Here is a 23,907-nt window from a genome sequence, read left to right on the forward strand (position 1 = left end):
ACCCCAAACCTCCACCAACACCACCGCCCCCCACCACCCCAAACCTCCACCGATCCCATTGCCAACACCGCAAACCGCCACCACCAACACCGCAAACCTCCCGCAGCATCTCCACCAACACAACCGCCCACTACCACCGCAAACCTCCCACCAACACTATAAACTCCCCACCCCCCAAACCCAACCTCCCGCGGCCACCTCAACCGCCACCACCAACACCGCAAACGTCTCGCGGCCACCGCCACCCACACCACCGCCCTCCAACACCGCCAACCTCCCGCGGCCACCTCCACAACACCAACCAACCTCCCGCCGCCCACCCACCACCAACACCAGCAACCTCCCGCGGCCACCTCCACCAACACCAGCAACCTCCCGCGGCCACCAACACCGCCAACCTCCCGCGGCCACCTCCACCAAACACCACCAATACCTCCCGCGGCCACCTCCACCGGCCACCACCAACACCGCAAACGTCTCGCGGCCACCTCCAGCCACCACCACCAACCCTCCTCCAACACCACCACCACCACCACCTCCCGCCTCCACCACCACCGCCAACTTCCCCGCGGCCACCGCCACCACCACACCGCCAACCTCCCGCGGCCACCTCCACCAACACTGCCAACCTACCCCGCGGCCACCACCAACACTATAAACCAACACCGCCAACCACCCGCAGCCACCTGCACCAACACCTCAAACGTCCCGCGGCCATCTCCACCAACACCAGCAACCTCCCGCGGCCACCTCCACCAACACCACCAACCTCCCGCGGCCACCACACCAACACCGCCAACCTCCCGCGGCCACCTCCACCAACACCGCCAACCCCCCGCGGCCACCTGCACCAACACCTCAAACGTCCCGCGGCCACCAACACCAACAACCCAACCACCCGCAGCCACCTGCACCAACACCTCAAACGTCCCGCGGCCACCAACACCGCCAACCTCCCGCGGCCACCTCCACCAACACCGCCAACCTCCCCGCGGCCACCTCCACAAACACCACCGCCACCAACCTCCCGCGGCCACCTCCACCAACACCAACACCGCCAACCTCCCGCGGCCACCTCCACCAAGGTGGTAGGGAATTGAAGAGTGCAGGTGAACAGAGGGATCTGGGAATTACTGCACAGTTCCCTGAAAGTAGAATCTCATGTAGATAGGGTGGTAAAGAAAGCTTTTGGTGTGCTGGCCTTTATAAATCAGAGCATTGAGTATAGAAGTTGGGATGTAATGTTAAAATTGTACAAGGCATTGGTGAGGCCAATTCTGGAGTATGGTGTACAATTTTGGTCGCCTAATTATAGGAAGGATGTCAACAAAATAGAGAGAGTACAGAGGAGATTTACTAGAATGTTGCCTGGGTTTCAGCAACTAAGTTACAGAGAAAGGTTAAACAAGTTAGGGCTTTATTCTTTGGAGCGCAGAAGGTTAAGGGGGGACTTGATAGAGGTCTTTAAAATGATTAGAGGGATAGACAGAGTTGACGTGGATAAGCTTTTCCCACTGAGAGTAGGGAAGATTCAAACAAGGGGACATGACTTGAGAATTAAGGGACTGAAGTTTAGGGGTAACATGAGGGGGAACTTCTTTACTCGGAGAGTGGTAGCTGTGTGGAATGAGCTTCCAGTGAAGGTGGTGGAGGCAGGTTCGTTTTTATATGGACGAGAAAGGAATGGAGGGTTATGGTCTGAGCGCAGGTGTATGGGACATGGGGAGAATACGTGTTCGGCACGGACTAGAAGGGTCGAGATGGCCTGTTTCCGTGCTGTAATTGTTATATGGTTATTTATATGGTTAACACCGCAAACGTCCCGCGGCCACCAACACCACCACCAACCTCCCGCGGCCACCGCCAACCTCCCGCGGACACCAACACCAACACCGCAAACATCCCGCGGCCACCAACACCACCTCCACCAACACTGCCGACCTCCCGCGGCCACCGCCACCACTTCCACCAACACCGCAAACGTCCCGCGGCCACTAACACCACCTCCACCACCACCGTAACCGTCCCGCGGCCACCGCCACCACTTCCACCAACACCGCAAACGTCCCGCGGCCACCGCCACCAACACCACCACCACCACCACCACCCCAAACCTCCCGCGGCCACCGCCACCAACACCACCCCCATCAACACCACCAACCTCCCGCGGCCACCGCCACCAACACTACCTCCAACACACCACCAACTTCCGCGGCCACCTCCACCACCAACCTCCCGCGGCCACCGCCACCTCCACCAACACCGCAAACGTCCCGCGGCCACCGCCACCAACACCACCTCCACCACCACCGCAAACGTCCCGCGGCCACCGCCACCAACCCCACCAACCTCCCGCGGCCACCGCCACCAACACTACCTCCACCAACACCACCAACTTCCCGCGGCCACCTCCACCACCAACCTCCCGCGGCCACCGCCACCTCCACCAACACCGCAAACGTCCCGCGGCCACCGCCACCAACACCACCGCCATCAACACCACCAACCTCCCGCGGCCACCGCCACCTCCACCAACACCACCAACCCCCCGCGGCCACCTCCACCAACACCACCAACCTCCCGCGGCCACCGCCACCAACACCACCAATCTCCCGCGGCCACCGCCACCAACACCACCAACCTCCCGCGGCCACCGCCACCTTCACCAACACCGCAAACATCCCGCGGCCACCTCCACCAACACTACCAACCTCCCGCGGCCACCAACACCAACACCGCCAACCTCCCGTGGCCACCTCCACCAACACTACCAATCTCCCGCGGCCACCTCCACCAACACTACCAACCTCCCGCGGCCACCGCCACCAACACCACCAACCTCCCGCGGCCACCGCCACCAACACTACCAATCTCCCGCGGCCACCGCCACCAACACTACCAATCTCCCGCGGCCACCTCCACCAACACTACCAAGCTCCCGCGGCCACCTCCACCAACACTACCAAGCTCCCGCGGCCACCTCCACCAACACTACCAATCTCCCGCGGCCACCTCCACCTCCACCAACACTACCAATCTCCCGCGGCCACCTCCACCAACACTACCAATCTCCCGCGGCATCTCCGCCCACCATCACCACTGCTCCATGCAGCTGCCGAAGGCTGCGCTTCATCCGCTCGTTCACTCGCTTTCTCGCCCGGCTGCTACAGGGCCTTCCGCGGCCACCTATGCCAACGCCATCGCCCACGACCACCGCATACGTGCTATTTGTCTTCCTCGGGTAGCAAGCCCCTTCACTTCCATGCGCCAAGTCTGCCATGTCCTGTATACTGAGCCAATCACAGAACTTTGGGTTTTTTCCTGGGCATAGGAAGCAAGTTAGTGGGCTGTTCACCGCCACTGACTTTCCCCCTCACCTACTGCTGCTCGCTTTATGTAGCTTTCAATACTGAGATTTATTGGAAAAAGTGCGTAAAGGTAAGAGCTAATTGGTATGCAGAATTAGATGTTAGCATGAGGTCGCACCTTTTCCTGTGTTCTAGGGCTGGGTGGGATGCTGCATCAGCTCTGTGTCACAGGCAGTACAGCCGAGAGTAACTGAGCTGCTTGTTTCAGTCCACAGTCATGGTCCTGCGCAACATGGTGGGCCCCGAGGACATTGACGATGATCTGGAGGGCGAAGTGACCGAGGAATGTGGCAAATTCGGGGCCGTGAATCGCGTCATCATCTACCAGGAGAAGCAGGGCGAGGAGGAGGATGCCGAGGTGATTGTTAAAATCTTTGTGGAATTTTCCATGGCTTCGGAGATGCACAAAGCCATCCAGGCTCTAAATGGTCGATGGTTTGGAGGACGGAAAGTAGTGGCAGAAATCTATGACCAGGATCGGTTTGACAACAGTGACCTGTCTGCATGAACTCTAGGCCGTGATACTCTTTGTTGATGAACTGCAGCAAAAGGACTTTGCATCGTACTTGGGATCAGCTGTGGTTCAGGGACCTCATCCAACAGCTGACATCTCCTCACCCACTTCAGTCTGGGAGGCTGCAGATGAATGTGGTGGGTGTCCACTGAACTGATAGGATGCTGGGTCAGCCTCCCTGTTCCTCTGCTGTTTCTCCATTCGCTAGCCAAACCCAGTGGACCAAAGTGCAGAGCTCGGCCATGAAACCCCTGCCTCGACCACTCGCCCAACTCCCCTTCATCCTGTTGGTCAATTTCTCACAAGTTAGAAGATTTTATTCAGTGGCTGATTCCATCAGTGGGAATCGCAGAATGTTTAGCATTTATTGCCCCCGTGCGAAACACATGGACTTGGGCTGGTGAATTTTACATGGTGTGATACAGTTCAGATCCATGGTGTCAGGACTGGGGGTGATTCACCTTAACGCATGGAGCTGGCCTGGATTCACACACCTCTCTCCAACTTGGTTCAACTTGGTGGGATTGTGTTTTTTTTTTAAACTCTGTTAGCTGTTGGCTGCAAACGTGGACATTGTAGGCAAGTTACTGTTTCCATTTCTATTAAAGAATTATTCAACAAAAACTTGCAGTGATTGTCTGGTGTGGTAGTAGTGTGAATGGGCATCTCAGTTGATCATGGTGTTGTTGAAACATTAACTTCACAGGTGGGATGTGTGTGCGAATGTCCAGAACATTACAGGAAGCTGTCTGCTGCTGATGTTACCGGGGTGGTAGCTTTTCCTGTTACTCATCTGGCTACTTGGGTCACTCTCCTACCCTGCAGTGAGATGCATAGTGGCAGGCAATGCCGGCCTGATGCTGGGCTGGATTGGGAAAGGAGCGAGTCCCAGTCCGTGTTAATGGAGGGAGAGTATTGTCCTTTAGCCCAGGGAGATACATATGAGGGGTTTGGACGAAGCATAGCAGAGATGTGTAAAAACTGGATGTAGCCTTTGGATGAGAGGCAAGAGGTTTAGGAGCGATATGATTGGAATCTGGATGGGGGTGGTGGACCATGATGCCAAGATCAACTCTTATCTGTCTGCTCATGGTCCATGTCCATCCATTCCCTGCATTTCCATGTGCCCATTTTAGTCTCTTAAATGCTGCTATTGTATCTGCCTCCACTGCTACCCCTGGCAGAATGTCACTCACCAGCCTGTGATATAAAAAACACTGGCCCTGCACATCACTGTTAAACTTTGCCCCTCGCACCTTAAAGCTATGCTTCCATCCTGGGGGGAAAAGGTTCCGACTGTCTACCGTATCTATGCCTCTCATAATTCTATATACTTCCATCATGTCATCCTGCAACCTCTGGCATTCCAGAGAAAACTGCAAGTCTTTCCAACCTCTCCCTATAGCTAATACCCACTAATCCAGGCATCATTCTGGTGAACCTCTGCAAGGGTCTCGACCTGAAACGTCACCCGTTCCTTCTCTCCAGAGACGCTGCCTGACCCGCTGAGTTACTCCAGCATTTTGTGTCTACCTTCGATTTAAACCAGCATCAGCAGTTCTTTTCTACACATTAGTCCAAATGCGGCTTAACCAAAGTGCTATAAACCTGCATCATGATTTCACACCCATGTTATAGACAGAGTGTTGGTAATAAAATGAATATAGATGGGCACTTGCAGAAACCAGAGTGCAGATACTGGAATCTGAAACAAAAAACAAACTGTTGGGGAATGCAGCAAGTCGAGCGGTATCCGTGGAGGCAGAGGGGAGTTTACGTTTTGGGTCAAGACTACGTGAGGACTCGGTGGCCTGGACCGAAGAACATTTCTGTGCTTTGACTCCAGGTGCTTTGGAACAGGAGCCTGAGCAATGGAGGTAAGGAAATGTCCTCTTCCCACCTTTGGTTCAAACCGTCTGGCTGTGAGGTAAATCTCTGAGCACATCTGCTCTGCCATCAGCAAAACCACCTTGCATGTTGAACAAAGATTTGGAGCCCAAACACGTGGCACTACCAGACCAAAATGTCAAAGAATACCTTGTTTTTTTAATATACTGGTAGGAATATCAACAGTTTGATTCTAAAATTCTCATCTTTGTTTCCAGATCTATCAATATTTTAATCCTCCTTCCAATCTCTCATCTCTTGCAACATTGTAAGAACTCTGTATGGCTCCGTTCTTTAATGTCTACTGTCATATTGTAGGAATACATTTCTACGCTCCCATTACCAATTCAGACCACTGGCAGAATAAGATGCTGTGCTTGAGTAACTCAGCGGGCCTGTCAGCATCTCTGGAGAGCATGAATAGGCCACATTTTTGGTCGTGACCCTACTCCTGCACTTTGTCTTATTTTGTAAACTAGCATCTACGGTTCTTTGTGTTTACTTTGTCAGATTATTCTGCTGAGGTTTTTCAACCTGGAATGTTGACTCTTTCATTTTCTATAGATGCTGCCTGATCAGCTAAAAGTTCACAGTATTTTCCTCAAATTGTTGGTATTTGCCAGCATTTGACCACTGAATTAACCCATTCTCATACAAATGAAAGCAAATCCTATCCCAAAGAATTCTCACCAGTAGCTTCCCTACCACTCGCATGAAGTCCACAGGCCTATAATTTCCTGGATTCTCCCTACTTCTCTTGTTAAATTGAATTTAATTGAATTCCTTTATTGTCATTCAGACCTTACGGTCTGAACAAAATTTTGTGCCTGAAGTCATACATATAATCATACAATAATAAACAACACTAAACACAAATTAACATCCACCACAGTGTATCCTCCAAGCACCTCCTCACTGTGGTGGAGGCAAAAATCTTAGGGCTGCAGTCTATTCCCTCCTCTTCTCCCTCTGCGCTGAGGTGATACTCCACCGGGCGATGGCACAAACGGTCCCGCGGCTCACCGAACCCCGCAAACGGGCCGGCTCAAACACCGCGGCCCGGGGTGGTCGAAGCTGCCGCCCTCCAGTCCAGCGGACGCAGCCGCTGGCCCGCGGCTAAACCTCGGACTCAGGTCACCGCTGCCAGAACGCCGTCCCAGCCACCCAAGCACCGTTCCAGCCCCGAGCCGGATCGCCCTCACGTGAGTGCCGTTCCTCCCTCAAGCTGGGCCGCTCCGACGGGAGCGCCGTTCCTCCCTCGAGCTGGGCTGCTCCGACGAGAGTGCCATTCCTCCCTCGAGCTGGGCTGCTCCGACGGGAGTGCCACAGCCCCTCACGAGAGAGTCTCAGCCTCTTGCTAGGCTGCCCTCACGGGAGTGTCACAGCCCCTCAAGGGTGCGCCGTTCCAGCCCCGAGTCAGGCCGCCCTTACGGGAGTGTCACAGCCCCTCAAGGGAGCGCCGTTCCAGCCCTTAGTCAGGCTGCCCTCATGGGAGCGAGCCCAGGGCAAGTCCTGACTGGCTGCCTCCGGAGTCTCGAGGTCGCCAGCTCCGCCATTAGGCCTCAGCGCAGACGGAGGCAGAGAAGGGGGATACGACAAAAAAGTTGCATTCCCCCGAAGGGAGAGACAGCAAGCCCTGTTTCAACCCCCCCCACCCACACAAACACAACCTAAAAAAACAAAAACTTAACTAGACAAAACAAAACAAAAAACAAAAAAGTAAAGACAAACGGACTGCAGGCGAACCGCAGCCGTTCACCAGCGCCGCCACTTCCGGATAAATGAACACCATTAACTTTTGTCCAGTCCCCTGGGATCTTGCCTGTGGCTAGAGAAATGTAAAGATCCTCGTCAAGGCTCCATCCATCTCTTAAAGGGAAGATTACAGAGGAAAAAGTGCAAGGTTGCAGGTAGGTTTGAAGATCGAGGCTACGCCCTCGCTTATGGGAGGATTGTTTGGTAGTTTTTAAATCATATTAAATAACAGAAGGGAGGAAACGGTTTCTGAATCTGGTATTACGTGCTTTTCAGCTTTTGTATCTTTCATCTGTTGGGAGAGGAGGGAAGAGCGAGTGGTTCTTGAATATGTTGCCCGCTTTTCGGATGCAACTTGAGGGAGGCAAAACGATTGAGGGGAGGTGGGAGGCTGGTCTGTAATGCACTGGGCTCCATCCACAACTCTCTGAAATTTCTTGTGGACTTGGCCAGAGCTGTGCCCAAGATGAGAAGTGCCCATTGTAACCAAGAGAGCCCTGGATTGAGCAGTTTGGATTGAGGAGGGGAGGGGGACCAACAGGAAAATATCTGTAGGAGGGGTCCAGGGAGAAGGTGTGGCCAAATTGGTGGTTCTGAGGGGGGTCAAGGAAATTTGTAGGTAGCTTCCTGAAGCATGCACGGTCTAAGGACAGGGAGAGTGAGGAGGTTTGAATTGCCAGCAGCAATGGAGTTGCAGCAATTTAGTCTTCCTACTCTTTCCTAGAAAAGTGTAGAAAGCATAGAATTAACAAACTTTTTTCGAACAAAAAATGGGAGGTTAGAGGGGATTCGGTTTTAGGGAATGAGGCTGTGTGGCAGTGATCAGATTTAGTAATTTCCTTGTATTCAGAGGTCTACTGTACGCTCTTACCTGTGCTAGCCCTTTGTTCTCAAGTTCAAACTGTATCGATTGTTCTTTCTAACAAATCAATTCTCACATCTTAACTATTTATTTAAGGACAAAGGTAAAATCAGAGTAGGAAGACCATTTTATCTAAACAGGAAATTTGGTAAGTCTGTCGAGTTAATATTGTGTAAGAAGGAACTGCAGATGCTGGTTTAAACCGAAGATAGACAAAAAGCTGGAGTAACTCAGGACAGGCAGCATCTTTAGAGAGAAGGAATGGGTGACGTTTTGGGTTGAACTCCTTCAGACTGGTTAGGGATAAGGCAAGCGAGAGATATAAACTATGATGTGGAGAGTTAAAGAACAATGAATAAAATATTTGCAAAAAAGTAACGATAATTAAGGAAACAGACTGTAGGGTGAAAATGAGAAGCTCTTGCGACTTGGGTGGGGGAGGTATAGAAAGAGAGGGAATACTGGGACTACCCGTATTAATAATGTTTATTTGTCATAAGCACCAGGACAGTGAAATTCTTCATTACTGCAGCTTTGCAAGCACAGTAAATACAACAGAACAAATATAAATTGTTATTCTAGGTAACCCAGACCATGATGGTGCAAGCCTCTTGACTAATGGGAGACAGAATAGAAAAAGACTGAAAGGGTTTAGGTAAGCATAAGGTGGAGGTGAGGATGGGTTAAAATATAGAAACGAGGAACTGTGCTATCAAGACATACACAACAAGTACACCAGGAAGTGCAAGAGAGGAATACTGCACTCTGGTGCAGTATATAGTGCTACAGTACTGTAGCGTTGCACCTACAAGGGATGCAGATTGGAAAAATGTGGCACACACTTGTCACATTACACACAACTAGTGCCATCTTTCAGTTTTGCTCCTCTCACTTTAATGCCATGCCCTCTCGTCTGTGATATTTCCATCCTAGGAAACGGGTTCTGACCGTCTACTCTATCTATGCCTTTCATAATTTCATAAATTCTATGTCCCCTCAGCAGAGTGGTTTTGTGCCGAGGGCGATCAGTGTGGAGGTGGAGGCTCTGCTTCTAATACACTTGGAGATGATGGCCTGGTGTTTGTCTGTGAAGGTCATTGTTAAGGGGTAGGTATGAGGTGTTGTTTTAAGCATCTGGACTGGGGTGGAAGATTGCAACCTTCATGAAACCCTGTTTCGACTAATGCAATCAACTCGACGTGCACAAACGGAAGATCAAATAGAACAAGTTGTCCAACAACTTTGGGCTGTGCACGCCACACGAAAGAAGCATCTGGACTCAACATGGTAGAGGTCAGCCTGCCAGACTACAATGGAATTTTCATAAGCGGTTGGGTTAGAAGACATATAGGAAGGTCCTGCAGATGCTGGTTTACACTGAAGACGGCAGCTGAGGAAGCACAATCTGTCACAGGCAATGATGATCCAATTCTACACGGCCATCGTAGAGTATGTTCTCACCTTCTCCATCATGGTCTGGTTTGGCTCAGCCACCAAGCACGACACCTGGAGGATGCAGTGAATTGTCCGATCAGCTGAGAAGGTTATGGGCTGCAACCTTCCCTCCATTGATGAACTGTACACTGCAAGGGCCAGGAAGCGAGCGGGCAAGATCATCTCTGACCCCTCTCACCCTGGCCACAAACTCTTTGAATCACTTCCCTCTGGAAGGCGACTCCGGACTGTCAAAGCTGCCACAGCCAGACATAAAAACAACTTTTATCCACGAGCAGTTGCTCTACTCAACAGCAAAAAATCTGTAGCCTCCCTTTGATCTGGTATTTTGTTGGTTCACATGCTTAATCAATAACGTTTTATTATTAATGTTTAGTGTTTTCAGAGTAATTCGTAACTGTCACTGTATGTCATGTTGTTACTTGTGAGCGGAGCACCAAGGCAAATTCCTTATATGTGAATACTTGGCCAATAAACTTACTTACTTAAAATGTTGTAGTAACTCAGTGGCACAGGCAGCATCTCTGGAGAGAAGGTGTGGGTGATGTTTTGGGTCGAGACCCTTCTTCAGACTGAGGAATAGTCTTGCCCGAAACGTCACCCATTCCTTCTCCAGAGACGCTGAATTTCTACGGCATTGTGGGTCTGTCTTCTCTGCCGTATAGAGTAACTGGTGTTTGTGGACTTTGGAAGGAGTAGGAGGGGGACCCACAGCCCCATTTATATCAACATGGTTGAAAGGGTCAAGAGCTTCAAATTCCTGGGCGTGCACATCTCTGAAGATCTTTCCTGGTCCGAGAACACTAATGCAATTATCAAGAAAGCTCATCAGCGCCTCTACTTCCTGAGAAGATTACGGAGAGTCAGTTTGTCAAGGAAGACTCTCTCTAACTTCTACAGGTGCACAGTCGAGAGCATGCTGACCGGTTGCATCGTGGCTTGGTTCAGCAATTTGAGCGCCCTGGAGAGGAAAAGACTACAAAAAGTAGTAAACACTGCCCAGTCCATCATCGGCTCTGACCTTCCTTCCATCGAGGGGATTTATCGCAGTCGCTGCCTCAAAAAGGCTGTCAGCATCATCAAGGACCCACACGATCCTGGCCACACTCTCATCTCCCTGTTACCTTCAGGTAGAAGGTACAGGAGCCTGAAGACTGCAACAACCAGGTTCAGGAATAGCTACTTCCCCACAGCCATCAGGCTATTAAACTTGGCTCGGACAAAACTCTGAATACTAATAACCATTTTCTGTTATTTGCAGTTTATCAGTTTATTTATTCATGTGTGTAGGTATGTTACAAAACCTACCTGAATCGTCATTGGGAATCTGCCCACAGCCATGTCCGCGATTTTGGCGCTGTTTGGAGGGGGCGGGTTTAAAACGCGATTTTTACTAGGCTGTACTAATCGCAGATGTGCAGCCTAGTAAATCATTAACGAAAAATCGCTGCAAGACCCGGTCGCAAAAGGTATTATTAGTTTTATAGGCCTCGATAATATAGTTATAATAGTTTAAAATTACTGTCTCATTCCGCAACCTCTCGCAGCCCCAGGGTTTTATAAAGCAAACAATTAAAGGTATGTACCTTATTTTTACATTAAATGGGGCATATATATAACCCTATATATCAAGTTATCTATAGCGAGTAGTTCATTTTGGGCTTTTTATATCCCGCAGTATTTTTCTCGGCATTTGAGGGCACTAATCCAGCGCGGTGTCAACGTTCTAAACCAGCGCGTTCACATGAACCCACTAGAAAGCCGATTTAAATGGGCATTTATTTACAGCAATTGAACACTAAATTCCTTCCATTTGGCCTATAAATTAATGTAAATTAGATATAAAAATCATGTTATATTGTGAATTATTTGTGAATAATCTTTGGACACTTAGGCTATTTAAAAATGTTAATCTTTCCTTAAGAAATGGGCTTTTGATTATCCAAGATCACAGCTTTTTTGTAATGTCCATTGAAAATCAATAGGGAACAAGATGCTAATTTCCGAGTATGAAAATGGCCATAACTTTTTTAATACTTGAGATATGAAAGTGAATTTGGTGTCAAATTAAACTTGTTGTGTTATGCTTTATCTGATGGGACAAATGACAATAAACTCACTTGAACTTCAAGAGAGCAAGTGTGTGTGTAGCAGCCAACGCCAGCGCCAACCTTGCTTTAGCCAAAGATCCTTTAGCAGAGCTATAGATCTTTGGCTTTATCATTGCCCCGCACGGGGGGGAGGGGCGTCTGCCCCGCACAAACATGGCAGAGCTTCCGGCGGTATTGACGATGCGTGCGCGATGACATCACGGACCACGCAGCCTAGCGATCGGCGGGCGGGTGGGGAACGGGGGGAGAGGCCGGGGAAGGGCCGGGGAGAAGTTGAGCGCGGGGCCGGGGCCGGGGTTGAGCGCGGGGCCGGGGCCGGGGTTGAGCGCGGGGCCGGGGCTGGGGTTGAGCGCGGGGCCGGGGCTGGGGTTGAGCGCGGGGCCGGGGCCGGGGAGACGTTGAGCGCGGGGCCGGGGAGACGTTGAGCGCGGGGCCGGGGCCGGGGTTGAGCGCGGGGCCGGGGCCGGCTACCGGTCACCATGTTGCGCTGTATCCCGCTCTGGCGCTGCAACCGACACATCGAGGCGGTGGACCGGCGCCACTGCTCGCTCAGCGGCGTCCCCGAGGAGATTTACCGCTACACCCGCAGCCTGGAGGAGCTGCTGCTCGACTCCAACCAGCTGCGGGAGCTGCCCAAGGTAGGCCGGGAACTGCCGGGAACTGGGGGTGTTGGGGGGGGGGGGGGGGGGGGGGGGGGGGGGGGGGGGGGGGGGGGGGGGGCTGGGGTGTGGGTGGGGGGGTCTGGGGGGGTCTGGGATGTGTGAGGGGGGTCTGGGGTGTGGGGTGGGGAGGGGGGGGACTGGTCTGGGTGTGTGATGTGTGAGGTGGGACTGTGTGAGGGGGGATGGTGGGGGTCTGGGGGGTCTGATGTGCGTGAGGTGGGACTGGGATGGGGGGGGGGGGGGGTGAGGGGGATCTGGGGTGTGTGAGGGGGACTGGGATGTGTGAGGGAGGTCTGGGGTGTGAGGGGGGCTGGGATGTGTGAGGGGGGGGGTCTGGAGGGGGGTCTGGGGGTGTGTGAGGGGTCTGGGGTGTGTGAGGGGGACGGGGTGTGTGAGGGGGACTGGGGTGTGTGAGGGGGGTCTGAGGTATGTGAGGTGGGGTCTGATGTGCGTGAGGTGGGACTGGGGGGGGGGGGGGGTGAGGGGGGTCTGGGGTGTGCGCAGGTTGGGATGGGCTGACTGAGGATAGGTGAGCTAGGCCGGAGGTGTGGGGAGAGGGTGGATGGAGAGATGCTTGCTGGACTCATTTCAGCTTGGAGTGGCCTGTGTTGGATCTGTTGATGATGATGGTAGAGTAGACTGGGTGGAGGTGAATGAGAGAAGGAGCTTCATGTGTAGACACCCCTTGACTGATTGGGGTGTCTGCAAAGCCTGAGGCTCAGTGGGTGGTTGTATTTGTGGAGAGGAGATGATCTGTTGGGCAGAAGATCCATGCTGTTCTGGAGCAATTCATCACATGCTTAAACACTGCAGGGGTGGACATTGAGGTGGTGCAGACATATGAATATCTGGGAGTGCACCTTGATAACAAACTGGACTGGTCAGTCAACACCGATGCCCTCTATTTAAAAAAAAAGACAGAGCAGACTCTTTTTCCTCAGAAGGCTCTGATACTTCAATGTGCGCAATGATGTGCTGTACCTATTTTACTATACTGTGGTTGCAAGTGTCATTTTCTACGCTCTTGTATGCTGGGGCAACAGCATCAGTGCAAAAAAACTGCAAGTTGGTCAAGCTGGTAAAACGAGTTAGCTCAGTGCTGGGGGGGAGAATGCACTGCGGGGGATGTGCTTGAGAGGCGTATGAGGAGCAAGTTGCAGGACATCCTCGACAACTCCGGGCACCCCCTCCATGAAATTCTGGAGGGTCAGAAGAGCAAACGGAACAACAACCGTCTCTTCTCCCTGCGCTGTAGAATGGAGCGGTTCAGGACATCCTTCACCCCTGCAACCATTAGATTTGATAATACTCACCGCTAGGCTGTAAGGGGATGCTTTGTATTTTTAATAGTTAATTATTGGGTCTTTTTAAGTATTTATTGCTTTCAGGTATTGTCCATATTGTATATTATGTATTTTTTTGTCTGCTTTCGTTCTGAATGTGTGGGGTTGTTGGTTGTTGGCTCTTGGACATCTGAATTTCCCTGAGGGGGTCAATAAAGTATTTATAATAATAATTATAATGCAGGGAGCAGAGGATGTGCACGAACGTACTAACGGCCTCACAACCTAAGAGGCAGAAGCAGGGGGGTACTGGTTCCTTGTGCATTCTCAGCGAGATTGTGGCTGAACTCGTAGCTCAATGTTACTTTCTTGTAAACCCAGGCAGTTCAGTAATACAGCACAAAACAGGCCATTGGCCCCACCCGTCTCTACCGACCAAGATATTGACCCCTTATTTTGACACCGAGGCTGATGGTTCTGCTTTCCTTGTGCAGAGATCAGGGAGGTTCCCCTGCAATTTGGGGCATGCCACACTCTCGTGTGCGGGTCATCAGGTTATCAGTTCCCACCCACAAATACCTCTCCGCTCTTTCAGTACATCAGGAAGAATTTTGTCTGCAGGGATCAGTGCTGGGACTTCTGATGGTGGTGATATATATATAAATGACTTGGACGTAAATGTAGATGGGATGGTTAATAACTTTGCAGGTGACATAGACTTGGTGGAGATTTCCATAATGAAGAATGTTGTCCAAGGATCAGCAGGATATAGATGGGATTAATAGAGTCTGTCATATAGGATGGAAACAGACCCCTTGGCTCAACTCAGCAGGATGGAAACCGGCACTTTGGCCCTAGATGGCCAAAATGCCCATCTAATCTCTGTTCCATCTTCCTTCTCCACCACCGTCACAATCAGTCTCCTAACTCCTATCCATTTTCTCCAGGGATGGCGCCTGACACGCTGAGTTACTCCAGTATTTTGTAGGTAGACTCAAAATAGCTAATACCCACTAATGCAGGCATCATTCTGGTGAACCTCTGCACCATATCTAAAGCATCCATGTCCTTCCTGTAATGTGGTGACTGGAACTGTACACAATATTCCAATATTCAGTGTGAAGAAGGGTCTCGACCCGAAACGTCACCCATTCCTTCTCTCCAGAGATGCTGCCTGTCCCGCTGAGTTACTCCATCATTTTGTGTCTATGTTCGATTTAAACCGGCATCTGCAGTTCTTTCCTACCAGCATTTTGTATCTCTCTCTTTGCCCCATCTAAGCTGGTCCATTTTGCTCTTGTTTGACACATCCCACCAAGCCTTTGCTGTTGATGTAGCTGTCCAAGTGTCTTTTACATGTTATTCTACACGCCTCACTCACTTTAGACAAGTGTGAGATGTTGCTCTTTGGGAGGGAAAGTGAACAGTAAATGGCAGGAGCATTGATGTTCTGTGAGACCCTAGTCCAAGTGTGAGGCCGAATGGCCTGCACTGCTCTATGTTGTATGAAACATGCAAGCAGTGGAGTGGATGCAGGGTGGATGTTACCCTGGGCTGGTGTTGTAGAACACTGGGGCTCGAGGTTTGTGGTGAGAGCTGGACAGAGATGAGGCAGAGAGTGAGGAGCTGCTGAAGTTCATTTCCACTTTTGGCTGTAGCCAGGTCAGTGAATATATTGAGGAGATGGACCTATTTCTGGCAGCATATTCCACTTACCGATCACCTTCCGTGTGAAAAACCTGCCCCTCAGGTTCTCTCTCATCTTACACCTGTGCCTTCTTAGCCTCCCCATCCTGGGAAAAGGACCGTGATTATAAACCTTTGTAAGATTACTGTGGACCCACTGAGCTCCAGTTAGAACCATCCCAGCCTGTCCAATCTCTGCTTGCAACTAAAGCCCTCCATTCCAGGCCACAACCAGGCTGGTGAATTTCTGCTGCACATCCTTTCCATGGTGTGGTGAGAGGGCTGCACCACCAACCTTTGCTGTGACCTCACTGGCATCTTCCACAGCTGCAGGAAGTGGTTGCCCCAGCAGTCGACAGCTCTTGGTGATGTGAATAATAATAATAATAAGTTTATTTATATGGCACATTTATAGTCAATTTTCATTGACCCCAAAGTGCTTTACATAATTTAAAAATCAGTTCCATACAAAGCATAAAGATGGGTTAACAAAATAATAAAATGCATAAACAGGACACAACATGTAACATAAACATCCACCACAGCATTCATCACTGTGGTGGAAGGCACAAAACATTTTGGCCGTCCTCCTCCATCCACACCCCCCCCCCCCCCCCCCCCCGTGGACAAGACCAGAGTCCAGTCCAGGATCGGTCTTTCCTCACCAGAGACCGCGGCTTCAAGATTGTGTAGGCCGCAGGCCGGCGGTTGAGATTTAGAGTCCCCGCCGCAGCCAGAAGCACCGTAGACTGCAGGGCCGGCGGTCGAAGCTCCCCTCCAGGGGTGATGGTAAGTCCATGCCGGGCCCGCGGTAGAAGTTATCTGCGGGCCGGCAATGGCGGCTTCTTCTTCCCCCGGGTCCCCCACGAGGGATCCCGGGCTGAAGGATGTTGTGGTTCCCAAGGTCAGTGTAGCGAAGTGTGTATCGTGAAGCCTCTAAGAGTCTCGACCCGAAATGTCACCTATCCATGTTCTCCACACATGCTGCCTGACCTGCTGAGATACTCCAGCACTTTGTGTCTTCTTGTAAAAGTCTTTTGACATAACAAGGTGTTGAGTGTGAAAGGACTGAACTACATACAGTTTCCTTCCTTCTCTCATTGCAACTCACCAGCATTTATAAATTTGCCTTTGCAAACATCGAGGAGAATCTCCCGTAATCCTCAGTAATTACATCTTGTTTGCATTGCAGAGTGAGAACTCAGTAATACAGGTGCATTAAAGACAAATGGTGGCCAAGGAAAGGCGTGATCCCCTTAAACATCAGTCTGAAGAAGGGTCATGATCTGAAAAGTCACCTATCCATGCTCTCCAGGGAGGCTGTTTGCCCCCGCCCCCCCGAACTGCTCCAGCACTGTGTCTTGTAAAGATCAGTCAGCATGGCCATCTTTGTATTGAGCCACAAGAGATGGGGAGATAGGTTTTACACTGAGAGTGGCAAAAGTCTGGAACTTGCTGCCAGTAGAAGTGGTGGAAACAGACATGGTAGCGGTCATTTAGACAGGCACACACATAGACACATCGTGTGCAGATTGTTTAACGTGATATAATGGTTGGCACAAATACTGTGGGCCGAAGGGTCTGCGCTTGTGTTGTGCTGTTCTTCGTTCTCATGAAAGAAACAGTCTCTGTATTTCGATGTTAGACCCCTTGTCAGAAAAACAAGAGAGACGGGATCAGCAGAGGCTGCAAATGAAGGAATCTTTAGCAAAAAAACAAAGTGTTGGAGGAACTCAGCGGGTTAGGCAGCATCTGTGGAGGGAATGGAATGATGAGGGAAATACAGGTCAGTTTTCAGAGAGAGGTTGGGGGAGGTAAGTGCAGAACAAAGCAAATGTCTGATAAGGGAAGTTGAGATAGCTTAATGGGAACAGTTAGCAGCACATTAAGCTTGAAGAGATAAATGTGGACGAGGCAGCATCTACAGAGGGAATGGAGGGATGCTGTTTCAGTCTGAGGGAAGGGTCCTGACCTGAAACGTCATCAATCCATTTCCTCCATCGAGGCTGCCTGACCCACTAAGTTGTTTTTTGATCAAGGCTCCAGCATGTGCAGCTCGTTGTGTCAGCACACTAGTTTGTTTAGTTTATTGTCACGGTAGTAGCAAGGTTGTGGGTCATCCCAGCAGTGCAGATGACAGGCGTGGGATAAGAGAAACTGAACTAACATTAAAATAGGAAATGGCACCTGGACAGGTACCTTGTGCGGTGCTGGAACGGCACCATGTCTGGCTCTGTTGAACAGCAGGCCAGGGCAAAGTCTGGATGTAATAGTCTATCGACAGGGCTGCAGGCAGGAGATTCTGTGGCCACAAGCCAGTCTCCAGGATGCTGTGTTACCGCCTTTGTGCAGGGTCATGGATGGCTAAGAACAGACACTGCATATTCTGGTTCTGGCAGCAATGACATAGGTAGGAAGAAGGAGAATATAGGTTAGGCAGTAGGTTGGAAACTAGACACAGAGTGCTAGAATAAAAGTCCCAACCCTAAATGTCACCTATCCATGTTCTCCAGAGATGCTGCCTGACCCGCTGAGTTACGCCAGCACTTTGTGTCACTTATGTAAACCAACAACTGCAGTTCCTTGTTTCTAGGTGGAAAAACAGGTTCTCCAGGGTTGTAATCTCGTGCCAGCAGCTAGTGAGACGAGTGAAATGATAGTGCAGTTCAATACGTGGCTAAGGAGCTGGTGCAGGAGGCAGGCTGCTGATACATGGATCATTGGGCTCTCCTCCAGGGCAGGCTGGACCTGTACAAGTTGCTCCTGAGCTGGAGGGGAACATTCGCGCATGGAGGTTTACTGATGCTACTGGAGAGGGTTTAAATAGGAATGGCATGGGGTGGGAAGCAGAGCAGCAGGTCAGCAAGTGATATGTGACAAGTACAGAGACTTGTTTGTGAGCGGGATTGGACTGGCAGCTCAATGTACCAGTGTTTTGTTTCCCACATGAATGTCACCGCACTCAGAGGACGTAGTATAGGGTTCATCTATTGAGGCAATAAGGGTAGGGCACAAAATAAAGGTGGTCAAATGTAAAGGGAAAGTACACAGTTAATGGCAGGGCTCTTGCCAGCATTAATGCCCCCGGGAACCTTGGATTCCAAGTTAATCTCTCCCTGAAAGAAGCAGCATAATTAGGTAGAGTGGTAAAGAAAAGGACACAAAATGCTGGAGTGACTCTGCAGGTCAGGCAGTACCTCTGGAGAACATGGATAAATTACATTTTTGGTCAAAGCGTCATCGGTCGGGGACTTTGGATAGGCTGTGTTTGGAGTATATGGCCTGTCTATTTCCCTCCATGCTTACTACCCTTTACCCAGCATTGCAGCATCTGTGGTCATTTAGAAACAGAGCTGTCTGCTTTCTGGTTGAGTACAGTCCACGTTTAACTTGCTGAGAGCAGCTGAATCCAGCCCTTCGTGCTGTAGCCCGCCCTGTGGCTGCAGAGACGGCTTCATATCTGGGGATTTAGTTGGGATTAGGGTTGTGCCAAGTGACATTGGCTCAGTGCAGCTTCACGCAGACTACGTTGTTTCAGTATTAAATCTGTAACACGTGTTCTTTATCAGAAGTGCACTGATTGTTCGAGGAAGGGGTTGGGCCACATTTAATCTTGCAATGACTGTTTAAATATTAGGTTTTGGGTTTTGACTGCGGTGTATTTGATCAGTGAGAGTTGTTTAGCACACAGCACTCCTGTACACTTTGTACCTCCCTGTTCAACAGTTCTGATTGTTGGCCATGGTTTTGTGCTGTATCCTGATATGCTTTTGATTGTCTAACAATTGCAAGGTGAAAAACTGCAGATAATGAAGGACAAAAATTAATAGTACTGAAATTACTAAGCAGATCAGGTAGTAGCTGTAGAGATAGAAATAGAGAGAAACGGGCCCTTCGGCCCACCTTGTCCATGCCAACCAAGTTGTAATTCTGGCCTAGTCCATTTTGCCCATTGCCCTCTAAACCCTTCCCATCCACATATATCTGTCCAAAATGTCGAACAGACTCACCAATTCAGGTGGATGCTGAGATCATGCCGGATTTCAAAACTGGGGTGAGCATTTAAAAATGGGAATGGTTTGATCAGGACTTTGTCCAAGTCAGTGAGCACAGTGGTAATGGGTCAATGCGATGATGGGTGAGGACTAGGGCAGCAGGCATTTGTGTGGCCTGAAGACTACAAAAAACAGAATAAGTAGGTATGGGCCCTCAGCCCCATGCGCCTGCTTAATGGATCATGGCTGATCTACCATACCTCTCATGCTTGATTCCCTTGACATCCAAATATCTATTGCCCTGAGTATCCTCAACCCTTGTGCAAAGAATTTCAACGATTCTTTGTGTACGAAGGAACTGCAGATGCTGGTTTAAACTGAAGATAGACACAAAAAGCTGGAGTAACTCAGCGGGACAGACAGCATCTCAGGGAGAGAAAGAATGGGTGATGTTTTGGGTCAAGACCCTTCAGACTGAGAGTCAGGGGAAAGGCAAATGAGAGACAAAGATGGTGATATAGAACAAATGCAAAAAAGTAAGGATGATAAAGGAAACAGGCCTTTGTTAGCTGTGAAGGTACACAAAATTGCTGGAGAAATTCAGCGGGTGCAGCAGCATCTATGGAGCGAAGGAAATAGACAACGTTTCCGGCCAAAACCCTTCTTCAGACTGTGAGCTAGGTGAGAACGAGCTAGACAATGCTCAAGAAGGCGACTTTGAAGCAAGTGCGTTTAGGCAGCTCTTTCCTATACATCTTATCTGAGATCAGCCTGAACACACCAGAGTTCTCTGAAACTAGTCAAGTCCAACAGAGCAGCATGGGCAGAACTCTAAAAGTTTATTAAGATTAAATGAACATCACAAGTAATATAATGTGAAGCATTACTATTAATATAATAGCAACCGTCATAGGAATCTGCAGGTGGTTCTGCTGTAATGCAATAGTTACCATCGAAAGAAATGTCGTGTTGTAGAGGTTCACGTTATAAAGACAATTGTGTGAAAGGGAGTCAGGGGGCAAGAGTTTCACACTTGCAATAACAAAGTAAATTTGTGGCACAATTGTCAAAGGAGGGTTCTTTTCAATAGCAGTAAGTTTGTTTTTGTTACTGCAAGGTAAAAGTAAAAATAATACAACAGGATATTGCATTATTTTATATAGTTGCACGTGTCCATAGAAGTGATTGCTTGCTGTTAAAACGGCAATTGTAATCTTCAGACAGTGGTGTACGATTACTGCAGGGAGGTCACAAGGAAACATGTTTTTTTATCTCTATACTGTTTAATGACAAGACAGTTTTTTTACACATCAGTTTCAAAAGTCACCTTTAAGTGGTTCTCTAGTTATCAATCAAAATTGTGTGGGAAACAATTCAGGCCGTGTAATGCAAGTTGTATTCCCCTATTCATCACTCATGTTATATTAATTTTGTGTTGTGGAAGTGTGTCATAGCAGACTACCTGTAAACAATAGTTTGATATAGAATACACCAAAAAACTCTGCACTCATTTGGTATCTGTGTACTCATGTTAACAATTCACTCACTTCAATACAGATCAATCTATGCATGTCACCTTAAAAACAGTTTCCCCCCGTAATCACTCAAAATAACTTTATTCACATCTGTGAAGGTAGCCAATCCTCTTCAAAGTTCCTTGCATGTTGCTGAAGTAGGTTCCCAATTATTCCTTCCCGTGCTATACCTAAAATTAATATAATATAGTATTAGAGTCATAGAATGATAGAGCTTGGAAACAGGCCCTTCGGCCCAACTTGCCCACACCGGCCAACATGCCCCAGCTACACTAGTCTCACTTGCCTGTGTTTGGCCCATATCCCTACAAACCGTCCTATCCATGTACCTGTCTAACTGTTTTTAAAGTTTAAATTCCAAGTTAATCTCTCCCTGAAAGAAGCAGCATAATTTAGGTAGAGTGGTAAAGAAAAGGACACAAAATGCTGGAGTGACTCTGCAGGTCAGGCAGTACCTCTGGAGAACATGGATAAATTACATTTTTGGTCAAAGCGTCATCGGTCGGGGACTTTGGATAGGCTGTGTTTGGAGTATATGGCCTGTCTATTTCCCTCCATGCTTACTACCCTTTACCCAGCATTGCAGCATCTGTGGTCATTTAGAAACAGAGCTGTCTGCTTTCTGGTTGAGTACAGTCCACGTTTAACTTGCTGAGAGCAGCTGAATCCAGCCCTTCGTGCTGTAGCCCGCCCTGTGGCTGCAGAGACGGCTTCATATCTGGGGATTTAGTTGGGATTAGGGTTGTGCCAAGTGACATTGGCTCAGTGCAGCTTCACGCAGACTACGTTGTTTCAGTATTAAATCTGTAACACGTGTTCTTTATCAGAAGTGCACTGATTGTTCGAGGAAGGGGTTGGGCCACATTTAATCTTGCAATGACTGTTTAAATATTAGGTTTTGGGTTTTGACTGCGGTGTATTTGATCAGTGAGAGTTGTTTAGCACACAGCACTCCTGTACACTTTGTACCTCCCTGTTCAACAGTTCTGATTGTTGGCCATGGTTTTGTGCTGTATCCTGATATGCTTTTGATTGTCTAACGATTGCAAGGTGAAAAACTGCAGATAATGAAGGACAAAAATTAATAGTACTGGAATTACTAAGCAGATCAGGTAGTAGCTGTAGAAATAGAGAGAAACGGGCCCTTCGGCCCACCTTGTCCATGCCAACCAAGTTGTAATTTTGGCCTAGTCCATTTTGCCCATTGCCCTCTAAACCCTTCCCATCCACATATATCTGTCTAAAATGTCGAACAGACTCACCAATTCAGGTGGATGCTGAGATCATGCCGGATTTCAAAACTGGGGTGAGCATTTAAAAATGGGAATGGTTTGATCAGGACTTTGTCCAAGTCAGTGAGCACAGTGGTAATGGGTCAATGCGATGATGGGTGAGGACTAGGGCAGCAGGCATTTGTGTGGCCTGAAGACTACAAAAAACAGAATAATTAGGTATGGGCCCTCAGCCCCATGCACCTGCTTAATGGATCATGGCTGATCTACCATACCTCTCATGCTTGATTCCCATGACATCCAAATATCTATTGCCCTGAGTATCCTCAACCCTTGTGCAAAGAATTTCAAAGATTCTTTGTGTACGAAGGAACTGCAGATGCTGGTTTAAACTGAAGATAGACACAAAAAGCTGGAGTAACTCAGCGGGACAGACAACATCTCAGGGAGAGAAAGAATGGGTGATGTTTTGGGTCAAGACCCTTCAGACTGAGAGTCAGGGGAAAGGCAAATGAGAGACAAAGATGGTGATATAGAACAAATGCAAAAAAGTAAGGATGATAAAGGAAACAGGCCTTTGTTAGCTGTGAAGGTACACATTAATGCTGGAGAAACTCAGCGGGTGCAGCAGCATCTATGGAGCGAAGGAAATAGACAACGTTTCCGGCCAAAACCCTTCTTCAGACTGTTAGCTAGGTGAGAACGAGCTAGACAATGCTCAAGAAGACGACTTTGAAGCAAGTGCGTTTAGGCAGCTCTTTCCTATACATCTTATCTGAGATCGCCTGAACACACCAGAGTTCTCTGAAACTAGTCAAGTCCAACAGAGCAGCATGGGCAGAACTCTAAAAGTTTATTAAGATTAAATGAACATCACAAGTAATATAATGTGAAGCATTACTATTAATATAATAGCAACCGTCATAGGAATCTGCAGGTGGTTCTGCTGTAATGCAATAGTTACCATCGAAAGAAATGTCGTGTTGTAGAGGTTCACGTTATAAAGACAATTGTGTGAAAGGGAGTCAGGGGGCTAGAGTTTCACACTTGCAATAACAAAGTAAATTTGTGGCACAATTGTCAAAGGAGGGTTCTTTTCAATAGCAGTAAGTTTGTTTTTGTTGCTGCAAGGTAAAAGTAAAAATAATACCACAGGATATTGCATTATTTAATATAGTTGCACGTGTCCATAGAAGTGATTGCTTGCTGTTAAAACGGCAATTGTAATCTTCAGACAGTGGTGTACGATTACTGCAGGGAGGTCACAAGGAAACATGTTTTTTTATCTCTATACTGTTTAATGACAAGACAGTTTTTTTACACATCAGTTTCAAAAGTCACCTTTAAGTGGTTCTCTAGTTATCAATCAAAATTGTGTGGAAAACAATTCAGGCCGTGTAATGCAAGTTGTATTCCCCTATTCCTCACTCACGTTATATTGATTTTGTGTTGTGGAAGTGTGTCATAGCAGACTACCTGTAAACAATAGTTTGATATAGAATACACCAAAAAACTCTGCACTCATTTGGTATCTGTGTACTCATGTTAACAATTCACTCACT

The 23,907-nt window shown here is 48.9% G+C and overlaps 2 protein-coding genes across 3 annotated transcripts in view; both read left to right on the forward strand.

Annotated features, from left to right (window-relative positions):
• The window catches only part of LOC129716019 (poly(U)-binding-splicing factor PUF60-like), a 66,631-nt gene extending 62,125 nt beyond the window's left edge, over nt 1–4,506 (forward strand). For both annotated transcript variants that reach the window (XM_055665896.1, XM_055665902.1), the window contains one exon: nt 3,577–4,506. In XM_055665896.1, coding sequence (XP_055521871.1) covers nt 3,577–3,876 — 300 coding nt within the window. In that variant the 3' untranslated portion in view covers nt 3,877–4,506. The remainder of the gene's footprint in view (nt 1–3,576) is intronic.
• A 7,887-nt stretch (nt 4,507–12,393) lies between these two features.
• scrib (scribble planar cell polarity protein) overlaps nt 12,394–23,907 on the forward strand; it is a 154,602-nt gene continuing 143,088 nt past the window's right edge. The window contains exon 1 of the mRNA XM_055665915.1: nt 12,394–12,590. Coding sequence (XP_055521890.1) covers nt 12,432–12,590 — 159 coding nt within the window. The 5' untranslated portion in view covers nt 12,394–12,431. The remainder of the gene's footprint in view (nt 12,591–23,907) is intronic.

This window comes from Leucoraja erinacea, chromosome 2 (assembly GCF_028641065.1).
Source record: "Leucoraja erinacea ecotype New England chromosome 2, Leri_hhj_1, whole genome shotgun sequence".
NCBI lineage: Eukaryota > Metazoa > Chordata > Chondrichthyes > Rajiformes > Rajidae > Leucoraja > Leucoraja erinaceus.